The 16493-nt window shown below is 34.0% G+C and overlaps 2 protein-coding genes across 2 annotated transcripts; both read right to left on the minus strand.

The window, feature by feature from the left end:
• Positions 1–285: 285 nt before the first annotated feature.
• Positions 286–2860, minus strand: LOC104089311 (peroxidase 9-like). The gene is made up of 4 exons (XM_009594166.4): positions 2514–2860; positions 1700–1891; positions 1211–1376; positions 286–905 (listed from the first exon to the last, which is right to left on the minus strand). Exons 1-4 carry the CDS (start codon positions 2754–2756, stop codon positions 493–495), a joined length of 1014 nt encoding a protein of 337 aa, XP_009592461.1. The 5' UTR covers positions 2757–2860; the 3' UTR covers positions 286–492.
• Positions 2861–4160: 1300 nt separating this feature from the next.
• LOC104089312 (uncharacterized) lies at positions 4161–10816 on the minus strand. Its single transcript, XM_009594168.4, has 13 exons — positions 10340–10816; positions 9453–9595; positions 8945–9061; positions 8574–8688; positions 8360–8497; positions 7394–7489; positions 7197–7310; positions 6924–6992; positions 6722–6792; positions 6552–6645; positions 5883–6011; positions 5670–5759; positions 4161–4654 (listed from the first exon to the last, which is right to left on the minus strand). Exons 1-13 carry the CDS (start codon positions 10709–10711, stop codon positions 4562–4564), a joined length of 1641 nt encoding a protein of 546 aa, XP_009592463.1. The 5' UTR covers positions 10712–10816; the 3' UTR covers positions 4161–4561.
• Positions 10817–16493: the final 5677 nt, after the last annotated feature.

Consider the following 16493-nt stretch of genomic DNA (forward strand, 5'->3'; position numbering starts at 1 on the left):
GTAAGGGTAAGGTTTGTGTACACACTATCCTCCCCAAACCCCACTTACGAAATTTCACTGGGTTGTTGTTGTTGATGATGATGTCTTAGATGTGAACATTCTTTTCTTAATTTGTAACAGTACAAAATTCAAAAACATATAAAATATAAATAAATCACTTTTTTGTAATCCAACAATTGAATTACAAAATAATCGACCAACAAATTGAATTCAACAACCCAATAACCAACAAGACCCAATTGAATTTTCTAACCTTTTTTCGATCCCAACAATGGTGGATACCACTTTTTTTTTAATCGAACAGCCAAACCTTTATTCAATAGTGTAAAAAAGATTACATGTGGAAAAGGGGAACACAATGTTTGCCCCTTTCATACAGTAGCTTACAAACTCATAATTCATACTAACCAAAGCTTTATTCAAAAGAAAACTCAGGAATCAAACATGATTATGCAATTATTCTTAAATACAAAGTAGTAAATACTAAAATATTCAGTTAACTATGCGACAATTCTTCCTAATTTCACCCTTCAACTCATTTAGAGTATTAATATTCCCCATTTTCACCATAGACTTTGCAAATTGTTGGAAGAAAAGTCCCTCATTTTCAGCAAAACTCTTCACCAATTCCATTGTCTTTTGTACATTCCCAGTGAAAAGCACTTCATCTGAGTTCAAAAGACCTTTGCCATTTAACAAGTGCTTGAAATATGAGTTATCAAATTTGACAGGGGAAGCAACATCTAGAGGAGAAATGTTATTGTCTCCACCCTTTGTTGGACAAATTGATTTTAAACCATAGTAGTAATTTCTCTCTAGAGTTGCATCTGGCAAATTGTCACCATTTTGATTGTATAGCCTTTGCCTAAATGACACACATCTTGCCATCCCTATGGTGTGCCCTCCTGTAATATCGTGTTAAAAGAGTCATTATGCAATATAGTTACAATACTATTTTTTGTCTCGTTAAAATAACTGAACTTTGAAGGGAGCCTTGGCGTAACTGGTAAAGTTGTTGCCATGTGACCAGGAGGTAACGGGTTCGAGCCGTGAAAAAAGCCTCTTGCAGAAATGCAGGGTAACATTGCGTACAATAAACCCTTGTAGTTTGACCCTTTTCCGGACCCCGTACATAGCGGGAGCTTAGAGCACCGGCTGCCCTAAAATAACTGAACTTTATCCACTATAACAGTAAAGTAAAGTAGCTTACCAGAAAGAGAAACAAGGTCTTCTTCCTTAAGGCCTTGTTTGTTGAAAAGATTCATGAGGTTTTGGATTGTTGAATTTGGTCCAGGGATGGCAACGTTTGCTTTGTTGAAGTCTGCTATCTTTGAGTCCTTTCTTCCTAGTGGCACTTCCCAAAATGGTCCACCACTCTACTCCACCATATTAAGCATCATTTTTATTAGCAAAAAATCTTGAATTGACCGGTACTTAGTTGGCGTTTGGACATAAAAATTATAATTTTTGGAAAAAAATAGTTTTTGGAGTTAAGTTGAAAAATAATATTTGAAATTTGAAATTATATTTGAATATGCATTTTACTTGAAAAAATATTGTAGTATTGTGAGTGCGGAAAAAAATTGTTTTGAAAATTTTGAAAAAGTGGTCGTTTGGAGTTCATGTTTGGACATGAAAATTTTGAAAAACTTTGGTTCCGCTACTGATATTATGCATTGTTTGGAGTTTAGGTGCTTACTAGGAGGACGGCGTTACGAGCAACAAGGGCTAGAATATCAGCACAAGAGACAGTGTGAGGACAAACATGTTCCAGTTTATCTTTAATCTCATCAATCACTTCAAATCCCCTAGCAGAATTCTTGTTTGGTGCAGCATCCTTTTCACTTCTGAATTCACTATTCCCATCCAATAATATGGATGCATCACATCCCTATAGCAGAAGAAAAAAAATATTTAACATCTATAATTAATGTTGTAACGTAACACATGTAACAACATTTAACTGTCTATAGTAAGTCTAATTTAGTAATTTAGAAAATAAAGCAAATAATTCATGTCAAAATAGATGCTTTATTTGTACATCGGCTCTTCGACAAGTCTAATTATCCCTGTCTTTGTTTATATCTCGGGTTGGAACAAATTACTATAATTCGTCCCGCTTATGGATTAGTCGACATTTTTTCACAAATTTTACGAACGGAAGCTCTTATTTGTATATTTCTCATCCCTTGCCTTAATTCTGACTCTATTTTTTGGAAGAAAATAAGTTTCTTGAAAATTTTCATCGGTTCAAATCCAATAAGAGGCTTTGTAAAACTCCAATTTAGTATTCATATTTGATTCATATTTGAGGGGAGAATTGTATTTTTATTTGTAATAAAAAAAAAAGTAACTATGCAAAAATTGAAATTCAAAAATGAAGTGGAAAAGATACAAAATAAAAAAATCAATATCACTAATTCTGCTACTCTATCGAGTTAAAACACAGTAATGATGTAAAAATTCTTTACACTGTCAATCAGTGTAACGCGACTAAAATCCAAAAGTTATACCTGGACAAAGCAGTCATGGAAGTAAAGTCTTAGTAGAGAAGCAGCCATTCTTGAATCTTTAGCAATGGCCTCTTCTAAAACAGACATGACAATTTCATTTGCTTGAGGACATGTGAATTGGTAGAACTGTGGATAAAGATTAGCATAGTCACCACCAAAATTGGAAGTGGAAGCTGAAAATGCTTGGAATATAGATAGAAAGAACATTACTACAAGGATTAAACCAAGTCCAAAAGAAGCCATTTGGTGATATTGAGAAACTAAGAAAATAAATCAATTCTTGTTTGATGAATTGAACTTGCCCTGTGTTTATTTGACAAATGCATGGAAATATTTATAGTAAGTCAGATGCTTTTGATAGTAAAACCGTGATATAGTCAAGTCGTTCGACGTACTTTAAAGAAATGTCTCTTTTAAGTGTTTTTGGTTTCAGTTCTACCTGCTCCCAGGGCCGGATCCAGTGTAATGTTACCGGGTTCAACACAAACCCAGTACTTTCATCGCGAAGCATAATTTTTTGTGTAAAAATTTACTATAATTACAATAAATATTAGGTCTGTACCCATAATTTTAACAATACAACAGGTTCAATTTCAAAAACTTTAAAGATTGAACTCATAAAATTTAAACATTGGATCTGACTCTACCTGCTCCAATGAACAAAATAAGGAATAAGACGTCAACCATGTTTGGAGTTTGAACAAGTTTTGAACTTTCCTTGTCTTGGCTGTTTCTTCAAAATGTTGCAAGATTAGTTCGAGCTTGTAAAGAAGAAAGAGTTAACGAATTTGGATAAATATTATAGGTTCTTGTCAATCTACTCATCGCATTATTCTTCAAATAACTAATTACTTAATGCTTTGGTCTATTTGGAAATCCCAACTTCAAATCACTACGAATCTCCTTTCCAAATTGAGTTATTACATAAAGTAACGGCTTGTTTACTGATTCGAATAGTAATCCTCAACCATATCTGACGTAGTTGATATTGCTCCACGCCACCCAAAAATAAAGAACTTGATCTTCAAAATGATTCGAGATTTTGTATAAACATGCACAGCGATCAATTGTTTTAATAACAATTAAGCTACAATTTCAAACAAGTTGGGACAACTATATAAATAATCATTGAACTTGTCGCTTCGTTTATGCTCATCTCATACAAACAAATACAAAAAAAAAAACAAGGAACATATCGCTAAAATATATATGGCCTTAGGTGAAAATTGTGAAAATTTCTCTCAATGTCCAATTTACTGAATTGAGTCTACTAATGTTACAGAGAGGGCATTGCAAATTGGCAAAGCAGATGACGCTTTTGATGGCCTTATATGATTATGTGAGAAACTGTATAAAGGTTAATTTTCTCTTAAGTTATCAGTTAACAGTCTATTAGCTCATGAATGTATCATAAACTAATTTATGGAAGTTGGCTATGCAGGACGCGGAATGTGCTCCAAGACCTAGATGGTTAATTGAGTATCATTAACCTCTATAATATTTAGATTAACAATTGTAGTAGTAATCATTTTGGACAATAGTAGGGTCTTGAAATTAATTAATTACTACATGTAAAGTTTTGTTATGTTCTGAATATATCAATAACCAATCCTCTTGCAGATAAAACTGCAATTTCATACAGCTCAGTGAGACAAACCAGGTCAAACTGCACATATCACGCGATCAACTTTTTAGGAATAGTAGGTCAATTTGTACAATGGGGAGAAGGAACCTTCTACCAAAGTAGTTACATATGACGATAAATTTCTATGTACAGAAGCAGCAGTTAGTGAGACTAGAAGTACACAGAATATACAACCAGTCTATGAACAAATTTCTGCAGCTTTTTCTTCAGTCAACGGACTGCTGGTGCGAGGAGTTAGATGACTTTACTGTTTAAGAGCTGTTATGCATATCTGTCAGAAGCCACAATCTGGAGACCCTTGTGCTGGAGTTCCACATACAAGCTACATAAGCTTCACTTTTTGCTGGCCTGACTCGTGCTTGTTTCGCCCTTCAAGCATATGTATTTTGGTTACATGTAGCAATTATGATACGCACGTTTGCCTCATTGGAGTTAGAATCCTTGCAAATCGGAGGGGAACATGTGCTCTCACCAGAGTTCCTTTCTCAGTGTACTCCTATAAAATCAAAAAGAATAAAGGATGAAAATTCTGTCTTTATAATCTGGGATAGTAGGCAACATTAGTACCATTTTGTCAAGTACTCTACATATTACTTATATCAGCTTCTCATGTAGTTCATGGCTATTGGCAGACAATAACCAGAACCCTAGAGCTTATACCGTAGAATAAATTCTCACATATTCCATTTTGCCATCCAATTCTATGTCAGGTCAGTAATAGCTGTTATTTGAAGATTTATGCCCACTGGAACAAAAGGAGCTCGACCCATATCAGTTGTGCATAAAAACTGGGAACTCACCTCAGTACATTCAGATTCCAAAACATTAAATGAAAGATGCTGCAAGTGGAAGGGGAGGGTCAGGAAAAGAAATTCCTAACTGAATGGAAGTGCAAACAAGTTCTCCTAGCAATTCAGCATAATCTCAGATTCGGACTACAACAGCATACCCACAAGTGGGGTCTGGGGAGGGTAGTGTGTATGCAGGCAGACCTTACCCCTACCTTGTGAAAGTAGAGAGGTTGTTTCCGAAAGTGGAAGTCTTTACAAGTAACTAACAAACATCAGTATCATCTATAAGTTAATTCTTTCCCTATCTTGTTTTTGTATCTTCAAAAATTTACTGGCTTTTCAATATTAGAAATCACATGCAAACTCAACTGATACCTCACCCGAGGTTCCTAAAAGCTCTATGGAGTGAGTGTTATGGTGATACAACAACCATGCCACAATCCCAAGGTAGCTTTATGGTGATAATATCGAAAAAGAAAACCAATTACTTCAAGAACAATGACATTTTCAAACTTAAGCATAAGTGACTAGAATCTACATTGAGAACAGCTTTAGGGCTGGGGGAGGTCATCACCTTACCTTACCTTGAAGTTTAGAGAAGTTAAAAAAAAAACAAGCAGAGTGTGTATGTGCATGTGGGATGAGTGAGGGGTTAAATGCAATGGGAAAAGACAAATGGAAATGACTAGTACTTTAAATTACTAAGAATATGAGGCTTACAGTTCTCTCAACCATTCCAACATGATGTATGGTACTGAGGAGTTCCCCTTTATCGAATGGAATCAAAGCTTCCACCCATACCATTGTATCCTGCCAAAATTGAAAAGCTCTGTCCATCACAATCAAGCCCTATCTGAAAATATAGATTTTCCCCTAGCTAGGCAGCAAAGTATATGCCTTTTTCTTTTTGAGAAAATAAAACAAGTCATACACCTTTAGCCTATTCTGGATTTCGTTGCAGAATTCATCCAAACCTTCACCAGTTAAAGCAGAAACGCAGACCACATCGTTTTTCGTCTTGGCTTCCAACTTGATTTTCTCAGGGTCCCTAGCTTTATCAACCTGTCAAAAGATGGATAGACGATTATGTTGTAATTTCAGCTTCAGAAGTCAGGATGATCACATAACCAGCAATCTTTATCAGCAAGCGGATAGCTATTGTGTTAAATGGAAAGGAAGGGAAGGGGATACCAGTTTCAGTTTATGCACACAAGATGCTCATCTATTACATTCAGAATTAGAACATCTAGTTTAGCTAGGAAAAGCTATCTTTTTTCAACGTGCACTGAGGTCAGTTAGGAAAGGACAAAAAGGTATATGCTATAGGAAGAAAAAAAATTAAAACAACAAACAACACATCTTGTACAGTAAGCATCACTAAACAACAGCCGACACTGGACAGACAATAAACCGTCAACATTTAACATTATCAGGGAATTGTACAAACAGAAAGGATTGCAGGATTCAACACAAGAATCAAGCAAAACGATTGGCTGGACGAAGAACAAGTCAGTCAACAACAAGATGGCTTTGGATAAGGGAAGTAGAGTGCTCACTACAAATACAACAGTATTCAAACTAAATGACATGCAACACTAATACCTTGTTCCACACCATCAACTTCGGAATTGATACTGTATCCAGTTCTGAGAGAACTTTCTCCACAGCTTCTATCTGTAGCTCTGCTAGTGGGTGACTAAACAAGATGACAATGATAAGAGCTTATGTTGATGTGTATTAAAAGCTCATTATATCAGATAGATCAACTTTACCTGATGTCCACCACATGCACTAAAATTGAAGACTCTGCGATTTCTTCGAGTGTTGCCCTAAAGGCTGCAACCTATTGCAAGAAGAATAGAATAAAAGACCAATTCCATTATATCAAAACTTTTTTAGCAAGCCAACGTTGAAACTTGTCTTCAACGGGAAGATATGAAAGACAAGCTATCTGTTCAAAGTTGCAAGGGTTACCAGAGTTGTTGGTAATTTTTGGATGAAGCCAACAGTATCTGTAAGCAGAAATTCCTTCCCATTCTTCATCTGGCTCAGAAGAGTTTACAACAAGCACAAAACATTACAACCATAGAGATAACTAAATATACTGATTATGCCGAAAAATCCAGATGCACATAATTTTCAGCCAATGAGGAATTTATGTGCTTCAAACGGGCACCAAATATAGGAAACATGTACAAGCAATGAGTTGAGCTGTCTTGAGGATTAATCATCAGTCATTATCCTCACCTGCACCCTTCTTGTAGTAGGATCAAGTGTTGCGAATAATCGGTCTTCCGCAAGAACATCGGCCCCAGTCAACCGGTTAAGAAGTGTACTTTTGCCAGCATTTGTGTATCCAACCTAAAGCAATAAGCACTTTATATATCAATTATCATTCTCTTCAGCATGGTGTACAAACATTCTACGGGAAACACATTCTGTACCAAAGATACAACAGGGACAGGTACAGAGACACGACGGTTCCTGTACTGTTTTCGATGCTTCCGAACAGATTCTAACTCTTTCTTGAGTACACCAATCTGCAAAAGATTATAGTAATATCTGAAGTTAGTGATGGAAAGGTGTAAAAGTAACCGAAAAAGAAATGTATCCAATATTTACACATTATTTAACACGAAAGAAAGAGTAGAGAAATACAAAACAATATGGAATATAAAAATATGATAAAAGAGGGGTTATAAATAAAAAGAAAAAGCAGGTTCATCCACATCTCCGGGTAATTACCAATACGAGTCAGGAGTGATGGCAGAGAAGAAATATGATCATGAATCATGATTGATGGATGCACTCCACTAACTTTTTCATTTTACTCATAAAAGCAAGGTCATCTCCAAGAGACCACATGCTACTCAGCCAAGGACTTTCACTAGTCATAGAGGTCTCATTAACTTTTGGCAGTGGTCAGATAAGCAACAAGTAGAAGAAAAGCAATACCGAGAGTTCAGTTCAGCATTAACACACATGTTTTACATTGACAGGGCTAGAAGACAGTCTAGATCTGTGTCTCAATTGAAGTTTCAGCAGTGCATCTGTGAATTTTAGTATCTCTCTAAAAAAATTGTTGAGGTGGTGCTTGCGGGAAGCATTTTGCTGTTAAAATTTGAAGAAAGCCAAAAACATGCCATAAAGGCCACTAGAAATATCACTAAAAGTAACTTATTGATAGCTATCACAAGCACAAAAAAAAAAAGATTTGAGAACCAATGATCAAAATATTACTCTCCGTATAACCAATCTCTACAATTGTCCAGAAAATTAATGAGAGATTTGACAAATCAGCAATTCGCAAATTGATAAATATAGAGGGTTAATATCTAACTCTAGTTCAGTGTGAAGTTACTCACTAATACAGTTGTACACAATTTATGATCATACGAGAAATTGCTTACCTGAGTACGTAAAATTCTCTTGTCTACTTCAATTTGTTTTTCACCCATACCCTTGACCTGTCCTCCAGCTTGACGCTCAAGGTGAGTCCACATACGGGTTAGCCGTGGTAATTGGTATTCCATTTGTGCCAATGATACCTGAAAGAATTCAACTGGTAATGCAAAAGTGCAAATATTTTCAGGATGCAATACCGAAAAATAAAAGTGGACTTGCCTGTAAAGACGCTTCACGGGTTGCCGCTCGCTGGTTGAAAATATCCAGGATGAGAGCAGTGCGATCACACACTCTGACATCCCCACCAAAAGCCTTTTCCAGATTACGCAATTGTCTAAAAAGAGCACCATAAAACAATCAGCATATGGATAACCAAAAGTTGAATTTACACTTTTTTTCAAGTATAGAATCAGATGAAGCACGAAGAATTTTAAAAAAATCAAGTAGCCAGTGGGGATGAAAATCTACAAAAACTGAAAGCATTGCAGGGATAAAATTTACTTTAAATTAATCTAAGATCAGAAAATTCCAGAATATAACAGTATTGTCCTTGTAAGAATAGAAATGGGCAAAAATTTGCTGAGAACTACCCTGGAGAAAGTTCATCATCAAATATCACGGTCTCAACATCAAATGCACGAATCGCAGTTTTGATCTCTGCAACCTTTCCGGATCCTATGTAAGTCCTCGGATTAGGAGAAGATAGCCTAGAAGAAAAGAAAAGAGTAAGTTGCATATATATAACATAAATTCGAGAGAAATTTAACAAGAAACAAAAATCATGTTATCTCTTCAACTTAGACAGCATCATCCCATTAACCGTAAGAAAATAAATAAATGAGATAATTTGGAAGACATGTTGCAATGATTATACAACCTACATCCCACGTCATAATCAAGGTAATCATATTTTTGTGATAACTCCAGGTTTAACAGCTCTAAAATGACATGTCTGCAGTTAAAGTGAGCTCTACGATTAGTGGACCTATAAACTATTCACACCTTAATCTACGTATTACACTGACCAGGAACTTATGAAGCTAAGGTTATACAAAAAATTGCCTGTGTATCAGAAATGACTATATTACCAATACTTACTTCTGATATGTAGAATCAACAACCAATAGTCCAGCAGTATCAGCCAGCTGGGCCAATTCCTTGAGTGATTCCTCTATACCAAATGAATCTTCTGTATCACCTCTGCATGAAACACCCACTAGGTAGGCTTTCTCTTCAAAAACCTGAAGTTTTAACCATCAGCAGAAAATTGAGATAAAGAATAGAAAGGTGGGGCACAACAAAATTCGGTTGTCATTGCTAAAACTGCCTTTTGTTATGGAAAATCAACAAAAAGAAAAAAAAAAGTCATTTGCCAAATCGGGAAGGCAGTGTAATGAATCCTTTACATCACTAGTGTAACATAACCTATTTTAGCAGATTATTTACCATTTATTATACAATGCTACTAAATAGACTTACTAGTAATTACCTTTTAAATGACCTGATTGTGTAAACATTTATATAATGTCAGTACATAGAACTTGAACTCTATTGAAAACTTATGTATGCCAATAAATACATGACATGTATCATTCCTTCCATGTAACCTTTTATCACTATACCTGGTTAATTTTGCACAAAAAGTAAAAATTACGAATAAATAAAAATTAAAATCCATTGATGCTTATTCACTTACTTTACCACATAAAACGAGTAGCATCCGTTTGTAAAATTTATTATAACAAACTTCAAATGGAGTATTAAAATAAAACACTTTAAAACTCATTTATACGAACGAAAATTTTTTTTTTAAAAAAAATAACTCACCTTGGTTAATGTTCTTCCTAGAGTTAATTTATACTAAACTTGATGTATATACCAGGTGTTTGATATAAAAAAAAAACTATATGTGATATTCTCACTGAACTCAACTTCTAAATACAAAACAGAGGATAATAGAATTTCAAAAAAACAAATTAACTCACCTCTTTTCCGTTAAGTAACTTGAATCTACTAGAATTTTCATCTAACTCATCCACTTGTTGGTCCTTGTTCTCACTCTTTTTAATCCAACTTTGAGCTTTATCTTCATCCACAACACTAGCAGCAACTTCATTTTCTACTTCATGAGCCTCAGTCTCCGGTAGTGTTACCTCTTCAATTACGGGATTACGCAACGAAAAGCTGTCTTCCGACGATAGCACTCCGATTTCTTCTCCGACGGCCTTAATGAAACTGTAATTGGTTTGCCTTAGCTTAGTGAAGGAAACGGGTCGGGTACGGGTTGGATTCCATCGCAAATCGGAGTCCGGGAATAGAATGGATGGTTTCAAATTGGAGCAGAAGCATAAACTCATGATCAGAGTGAGCGTCTGGAAAGTTGAGCTCAAGTTCCGTTGGAAAATGGTTTTTTGTGGATGTTAGGCGTATTCTACTTTCAACACAAATATCTTTAAGTCATGTATTTTTGTTCGACTAAAACCCCATGTATTTTATTTTCATCAGGTATTATTAATATGACGAATTTTTTTTTTATAATATTGGCAGAAATTGTTGTCATATATTTGACCAATAATATCGAGTTAATTCCTTTATTTCAGAGAAACTTTTACAGATACTCTAGCATATTTCATACCATAAATTTCAAAATAATTATAGCCACATAAAATCATAATTTATTTAGGATTATAAAAAAAATTATTAATCTTAACTTTTTTAAAATTTTATATCAAGTTAAATAAGTTCACATAAATTAGAACAAAAGAAGTATATGTCAAACAGTACAACTAATAGCATAATACAAAAAGAATCATGTATGAATACAAGATTTATGATGTCTAAACCTTTGTTTTGATAACAGAAACTTAATACTATAATCTTGTGAATAACAAACCTTTAGTTGATATGTTTTTCTTAATATCACTGATGTGAAGTAAAATTATAATAGTAATTTAGTATTTATCATCACGGACCTTACAAATATGCACTTTACCGCACCGTAAACTGCTCTGTCATAATTCAAACTCAAAGATCGGGAAATTCAAAATACAAATCAGTTAATCAGCATTAACAATTAGAAACTATTTTTTCTTATGCGTGAAATAGGAGGACATCTAATTATTTGTGTTTATATATACTGCCAAAACTTGAAAAAGTATAAATAAAAAAATTAAGATATTGTCATATTGATGATTATTGATGTGCGTTATCCTGCATTTTGTCTACTTTATCACGAGAATTTTCAGTTTACCCCTTCAACTTTTATGGGGAGTATAAATGATACCCCTTTATTTTGCATAAACATTTCAAAACTAAGGAATTAAAGGATTCTACTCCAGTAATAAATCAAAGTTGGACGATCAAACTATCATTAAGTGGAAGCTTTTAATCTAGCACCATCTTGAATTGAGCGAATAATTACACTTGACTAATTCTACGTTTGGAAACGATCTCTTCTATTGTTATTAATAATTAATAAAAGTCGAAATCCATATTACGCATCTTCGTTCACGAAAAATTTTTTACACACTCAACTTTTCAAAAGTGTGTCTAAGACACACCACTTTTGTGCTTGACTAATTTTTCAGATAACGTGAAAGTCACGCCCTAATAGGGTCGTGACACGTGTCATTGACTTTTAAAAGGAAAAAAAATATTAGAAATTACAATTAAAACCCATCTTCTTCATCTTCTCTTTTTTTATCTTAAGCATCATTGTTGCTTCTACCATAGTTGTTTGTGAGAAAGTTTTAAACAACACCAAATTTCAACCACACTATCTAAAGAACTAGTCGAAATAATCGAGCAACAAATTGAATTCAACAACCCAATAATCAACAAGACCCAATTAAATTTTCAAGCTTTTTTCGATCCCCAACAATGATGGATTCTAGATTTTTTCTCCAAACCTTCAATACTACTGTTAAAACTTTTAAATCTTATCACAAATAAATGGTTTTCACAAAATTTGGACAATAAACCAACAAAAATCGCTCAATTTTAGATCTAAAATTTAATATTCTTTCAAAAATTCTATTTGGGGAAGAAGATGAGGGGGAGGGTGGTCTGAGGAAGAAGACCAGAGGGAGAGGGAGAGGGAGGAGAGAAGACAAAAAATAGGATTTTTTACGGTTTTCACGCATTTTTTTGTATGTAAACACGCAAGTGCTATCTAGTCAAAAATAGTGTCTTAGATACACTTTTGAAATGTTGAGTGTGTAAAAGGTTTTTCGTGAAAAAGAGATGTGTAACAAGGATTTCGCTACAATATTGATGGGTAAACTATGTATTTTGTCTATAAAATATTGATAAACAGTGAATATTTATTTGTATAAAAATTCCTTTTTCTTTCCTCTCTTTCTTGTTAGGTGGAATAAGTATTTTCTTATCCGTGAAGTATTTCTTTTTCTTATCTAACCCTTTTCCATTGGAGAAACAAGTAAACGGATTGTGTTATAAAATAAAAGTAACTTAGTAAAACATGAACAAGACATGTTGTTATGAAATAAAAGCAATTTAGTAAAACATGAACAAGAAATGGAGATAGAGAGAAGAAAGAGATTTTCTTCTTCAATTGTGTGTATTTTCCTATCTATTACAAGGCCTTTATATAGGCATGAAAAGTGAAGAAAAATATGTTATTGAATATGTCATTAAGCATAGAAATATGTCGTTGAATATGTCATTAAGCATTTGAGAAGATCATGGAGGAAGAGTAGACATTCACCATAATTTAATTTTTCTTATAACACTCCCCTTTGGATGTCCATAGATAATGTGCCTCGTTAAAACCTTATTAGGAAAAAACCCTATGGGAAAAAAATCCTAGTGAAGGAAAAAGAGTACACATGTTTAGAAATACGCATTTTGGTTGCCTCGTTAAAAACCATGCAAGGAAAACCCAGTGGGACAAAACCTTGTAAGGAAAAAAGAGTACAACGCATATTAACTCCCCCTGATGAGAGCATCAATTCACATCCTTGAGCTTTGCATCCCAATTTTGTACACTAGTTTCTTGAACGTTGGCGTCGGTAGAGATTTGGTGAACAAATCAGCCATATAATCACTTGAACGGATCTGTTGCACATTGATATCACCATTCTTTTGAAGATCATGTGTGAAAAATAACTTTGGTGAAATGTGCTTTGTCCTATCCCCTTTTATGAATCCTCCCTTCAACTAGGCTATGCATCTTCATACAAAATTGTAGGTAGTTTGTCACATTTCAAACCACATTTGTCTCGAATAAGGTGTATTATAGACCTCAACCATACACATTCTCAACTTGCTTCGTGAATAACAATTATCTCAGCATGATTAGATGAAGTAGCCACGATTGATTGCTTAGTCGATCGCCAAGATATGGCAGTGCCTCCATATGTAAACACATAGTCTGTTTGAGATCGAACCTTTTGTGGATCATATAAATACCCAGCATCGGCATAACCAACAAGATCAGGACTGCAATCATTACCATAAAATAATACCATATCGATAGTCCCTTTTAGATACCGCAATATGTGTTTGATTCTATTCCAATGTCTCCTTGTAGGAGCAGAGCTATATCTAGTTAAGACATTAACTGAAAAAGTTATGTCAGACATTGTCATATTAGAAAGATACATTAGTGCACCAATTGCACTAAGATATGGTACATCGGGACCAAGAAGCTCTTTATTATTTTTATGAGGCCGGAATGGATGTGCTTTATCCATATATAATCGCTTTAAAATTATTTTAGTGTATGCTGATTGATGGATAAAAATTCCATCTTTCATATACTCAATTTGTAGACCAAGATAAAATTTTGTCTTTCTAAGATCTTTCATTTCAAATTCTTTCTTTAAATAGTCTACTACTTTAGGAAGCTCTACTGCTTTAGGAAGCTCCTTAGGAGTTCCAATGATATTTAAATCATCAACATACACGGTGATTATAACAAATTTAGATCCAGATCTTTTTATAAAGACACAAGGACAAATTGAATCATTCGTGTACCCTTCTTTCAACAGGTACTCACTCAGGCGATTATACCACATGCGCCCTGATTGTTTCAATCAGTATAAGAATTTTTGAAGCTTTATTTAATAAATTTCTTGGAAACCTTAATATGCTTCAGAACAATTTAAATCCTTCAATAATTTTCATTATACGCATATCACATTTTTCTTGTATTGCCAGATTAAAACCTGAAATGGCGACATCCACCACAAGAGAACATGTCTCTATATAATCAATGCCAGGATATTTACAAATCTTCTTGTGACACAAGTCGTCTTTATGTCTATCGACTTGACCTTTTTTTCGCACAAGAACACATTTATATCTCCACTGGCTTTATACTTTCAGGTGTTGGGACTATCCGTCCAACTTCATATTTTTCATGTGAAATTAATTTTTATTGCGTATTTTTCATTTGGCCAATCATTTATCTGTCCAAATTTCATGACAGATTTGAGCTCAAGATCCTCGTCAATATTAATAATATTGAGCGCTACATTATATTAACAATATCGTCGACGATCATTTTATATCGGTTCTACTATTACCCAATAAAGACATAACTTATTGAGATCTCTTTATCTTATTATTTTCAGGTACCTAAGCCTCTCATATGAGATCTTATGAAGTGTTATGTCATTGTGCTCTTCTAGAGCACTTGCCTCCTTATTATGACCATCTTGAACATTTGCTCCTCTCCTTCTTCAAGGAGTTTTATCTTTGGAACCGATTAGTCTATTATGCTTTATACATGCCATGGACTCTATTCATTATGAACTTTATTTTATTTGGAGCATTAGCAGCTGAATATGATATTTAGCTTTGGGTCAGCAAATACGCCTGGCAATATTTTGCAAATGAATTATCACTTGAACTTCAAGTTCAAATTTTCTCGTACGAGGATCTCGATGTACTCATAATAATTCATTACATGCATTATTTTTTCAGCTGCTCATTTTCTCCCACTATTATTGGGATCACCAACACATATCTCTAGCCTTATTTGGGGATTCATCTTTGTGCATTGTGGTGGAACAATTAAATCATATAGCACATTCATATTTTTAGATGGAAATTATTTGGTTCCTGACCCTGAACCGATTGTGATAGGGAGAACTTATCTTAACTTGGCTAGATGCGTACAAGTGCTATTGTATATTAAATAATACATCACATACCAAATTTTATTTTGGCAATTTTGTTCTCATAACCAATGGTTTAGATATAATTGGAGGCATACAATTTCTGCTAAACCAACTTGAATTTAAACTAGTATTATCAAGATAAATCATCATAATTTATATTCTGGAACTGTGCTCTAATAATTTGAGCAATCAATCTTGCAAAAGCCAAACTACAAGTTGATAACAAATGCACATGTGACCATAGAATAGATGCATCTATTAAAATTATATAATAGTAAACGGTCCACATGGAAGATGACTGGGCCCATATATTTATCACCTTTTATTCGTTCCAGAAATCAAGGGATTCAATCCCAACTTTAACTGGTATATCATGAGAATAAGCAGCACAAGAGAATTCTTGAAGAATCTTATATTTCTTCAATATATGGCAATGTAATTCTCAATTAATTGTTTCGCATCATAATTGAACCGAGATGGTCAACCGGTCATGCCAACTAATATTTATTTCAGTAAACCTCTAGTTTACTTGTGGCTTGTGATTGCATCATCATGCTTATACTTGTGTAGTACAAATAGAAAAAAAGTCAGGTAGCCTTTCATATTTACCCGGTATGATTATAGTAATATAAAGATATTCAATCTTCTTTTCATTTATAGTCTCAATATGCCAACCACTTTGGCTAATATATTTGTAAATTAAAATATTTCTTTTGAGACTTACTACAATATTAATATCATGAATAATTTCATTCATCCGGGTAGTAACAAATTAGTTCTTTCAGAGCTCTTAACTGCTTTTGTACTACAAGATCTTTTATCACACCATCCATATAATGAATGTTTACTTCACAAAGAGAATTGTATCATAATAATTGCCATGTTCAAAATCATCACAAGCAAAATAATTCTCTTGCTTTAATTTTACTTTTAATAACTTTCATAAGGCATGACAAAATATTTTTGGCGTATCACATACATGCGACCAATGATA

This window comes from Nicotiana tomentosiformis, chromosome 4 (assembly GCF_000390325.3).
Source record: "Nicotiana tomentosiformis chromosome 4, ASM39032v3, whole genome shotgun sequence".
Lineage (NCBI taxonomy): Eukaryota > Viridiplantae > Streptophyta > Magnoliopsida > Solanales > Solanaceae > Nicotiana > Nicotiana tomentosiformis.

Bases quoted from the DNA above. Each gene is read 5' to 3' on its own strand.
- LOC104089311 (XM_009594166.4), bottom strand. From the start codon at position 2,756: ATGGCTTCTTTTGGACTTGGTTTAATCCTTGTAGTAATGTTCTTTCTA. The intron at 1,892-2,513 runs GTATAACTTTTG...CTTCTGCTATAG, and splicing joins TCCATGACTGCTTTGTCCAG to GGATGTGATGCATCCATATT. The intron at 1,377-1,699 runs GTAAGCACCTAA...ATGGTGGAGTAG, and splicing joins CTCGTAACGCCGTCCTCCTA to AGTGGTGGACCATTTTGGGA.
- LOC104089312 (XM_009594168.4), bottom strand. From the start codon at position 10,711: ATGAGTTTATGCTTCTGCTCCAATTTGAAACCATCCATTCTATTCCCG. The intron at 6,993-7,196 runs GTGAGGATAATG...CTTCTGAGCCAG, and splicing joins CTACTACAAGAAGGGTGCAG to ATGAAGAATGGGAAGGAATT. The intron at 6,646-6,721 runs GTAAAGTTGATC...CATCTTGTTTAG, and splicing joins GTGCATGTGGTGGACATCAG to TCACCCACTAGCAGAGCTAC.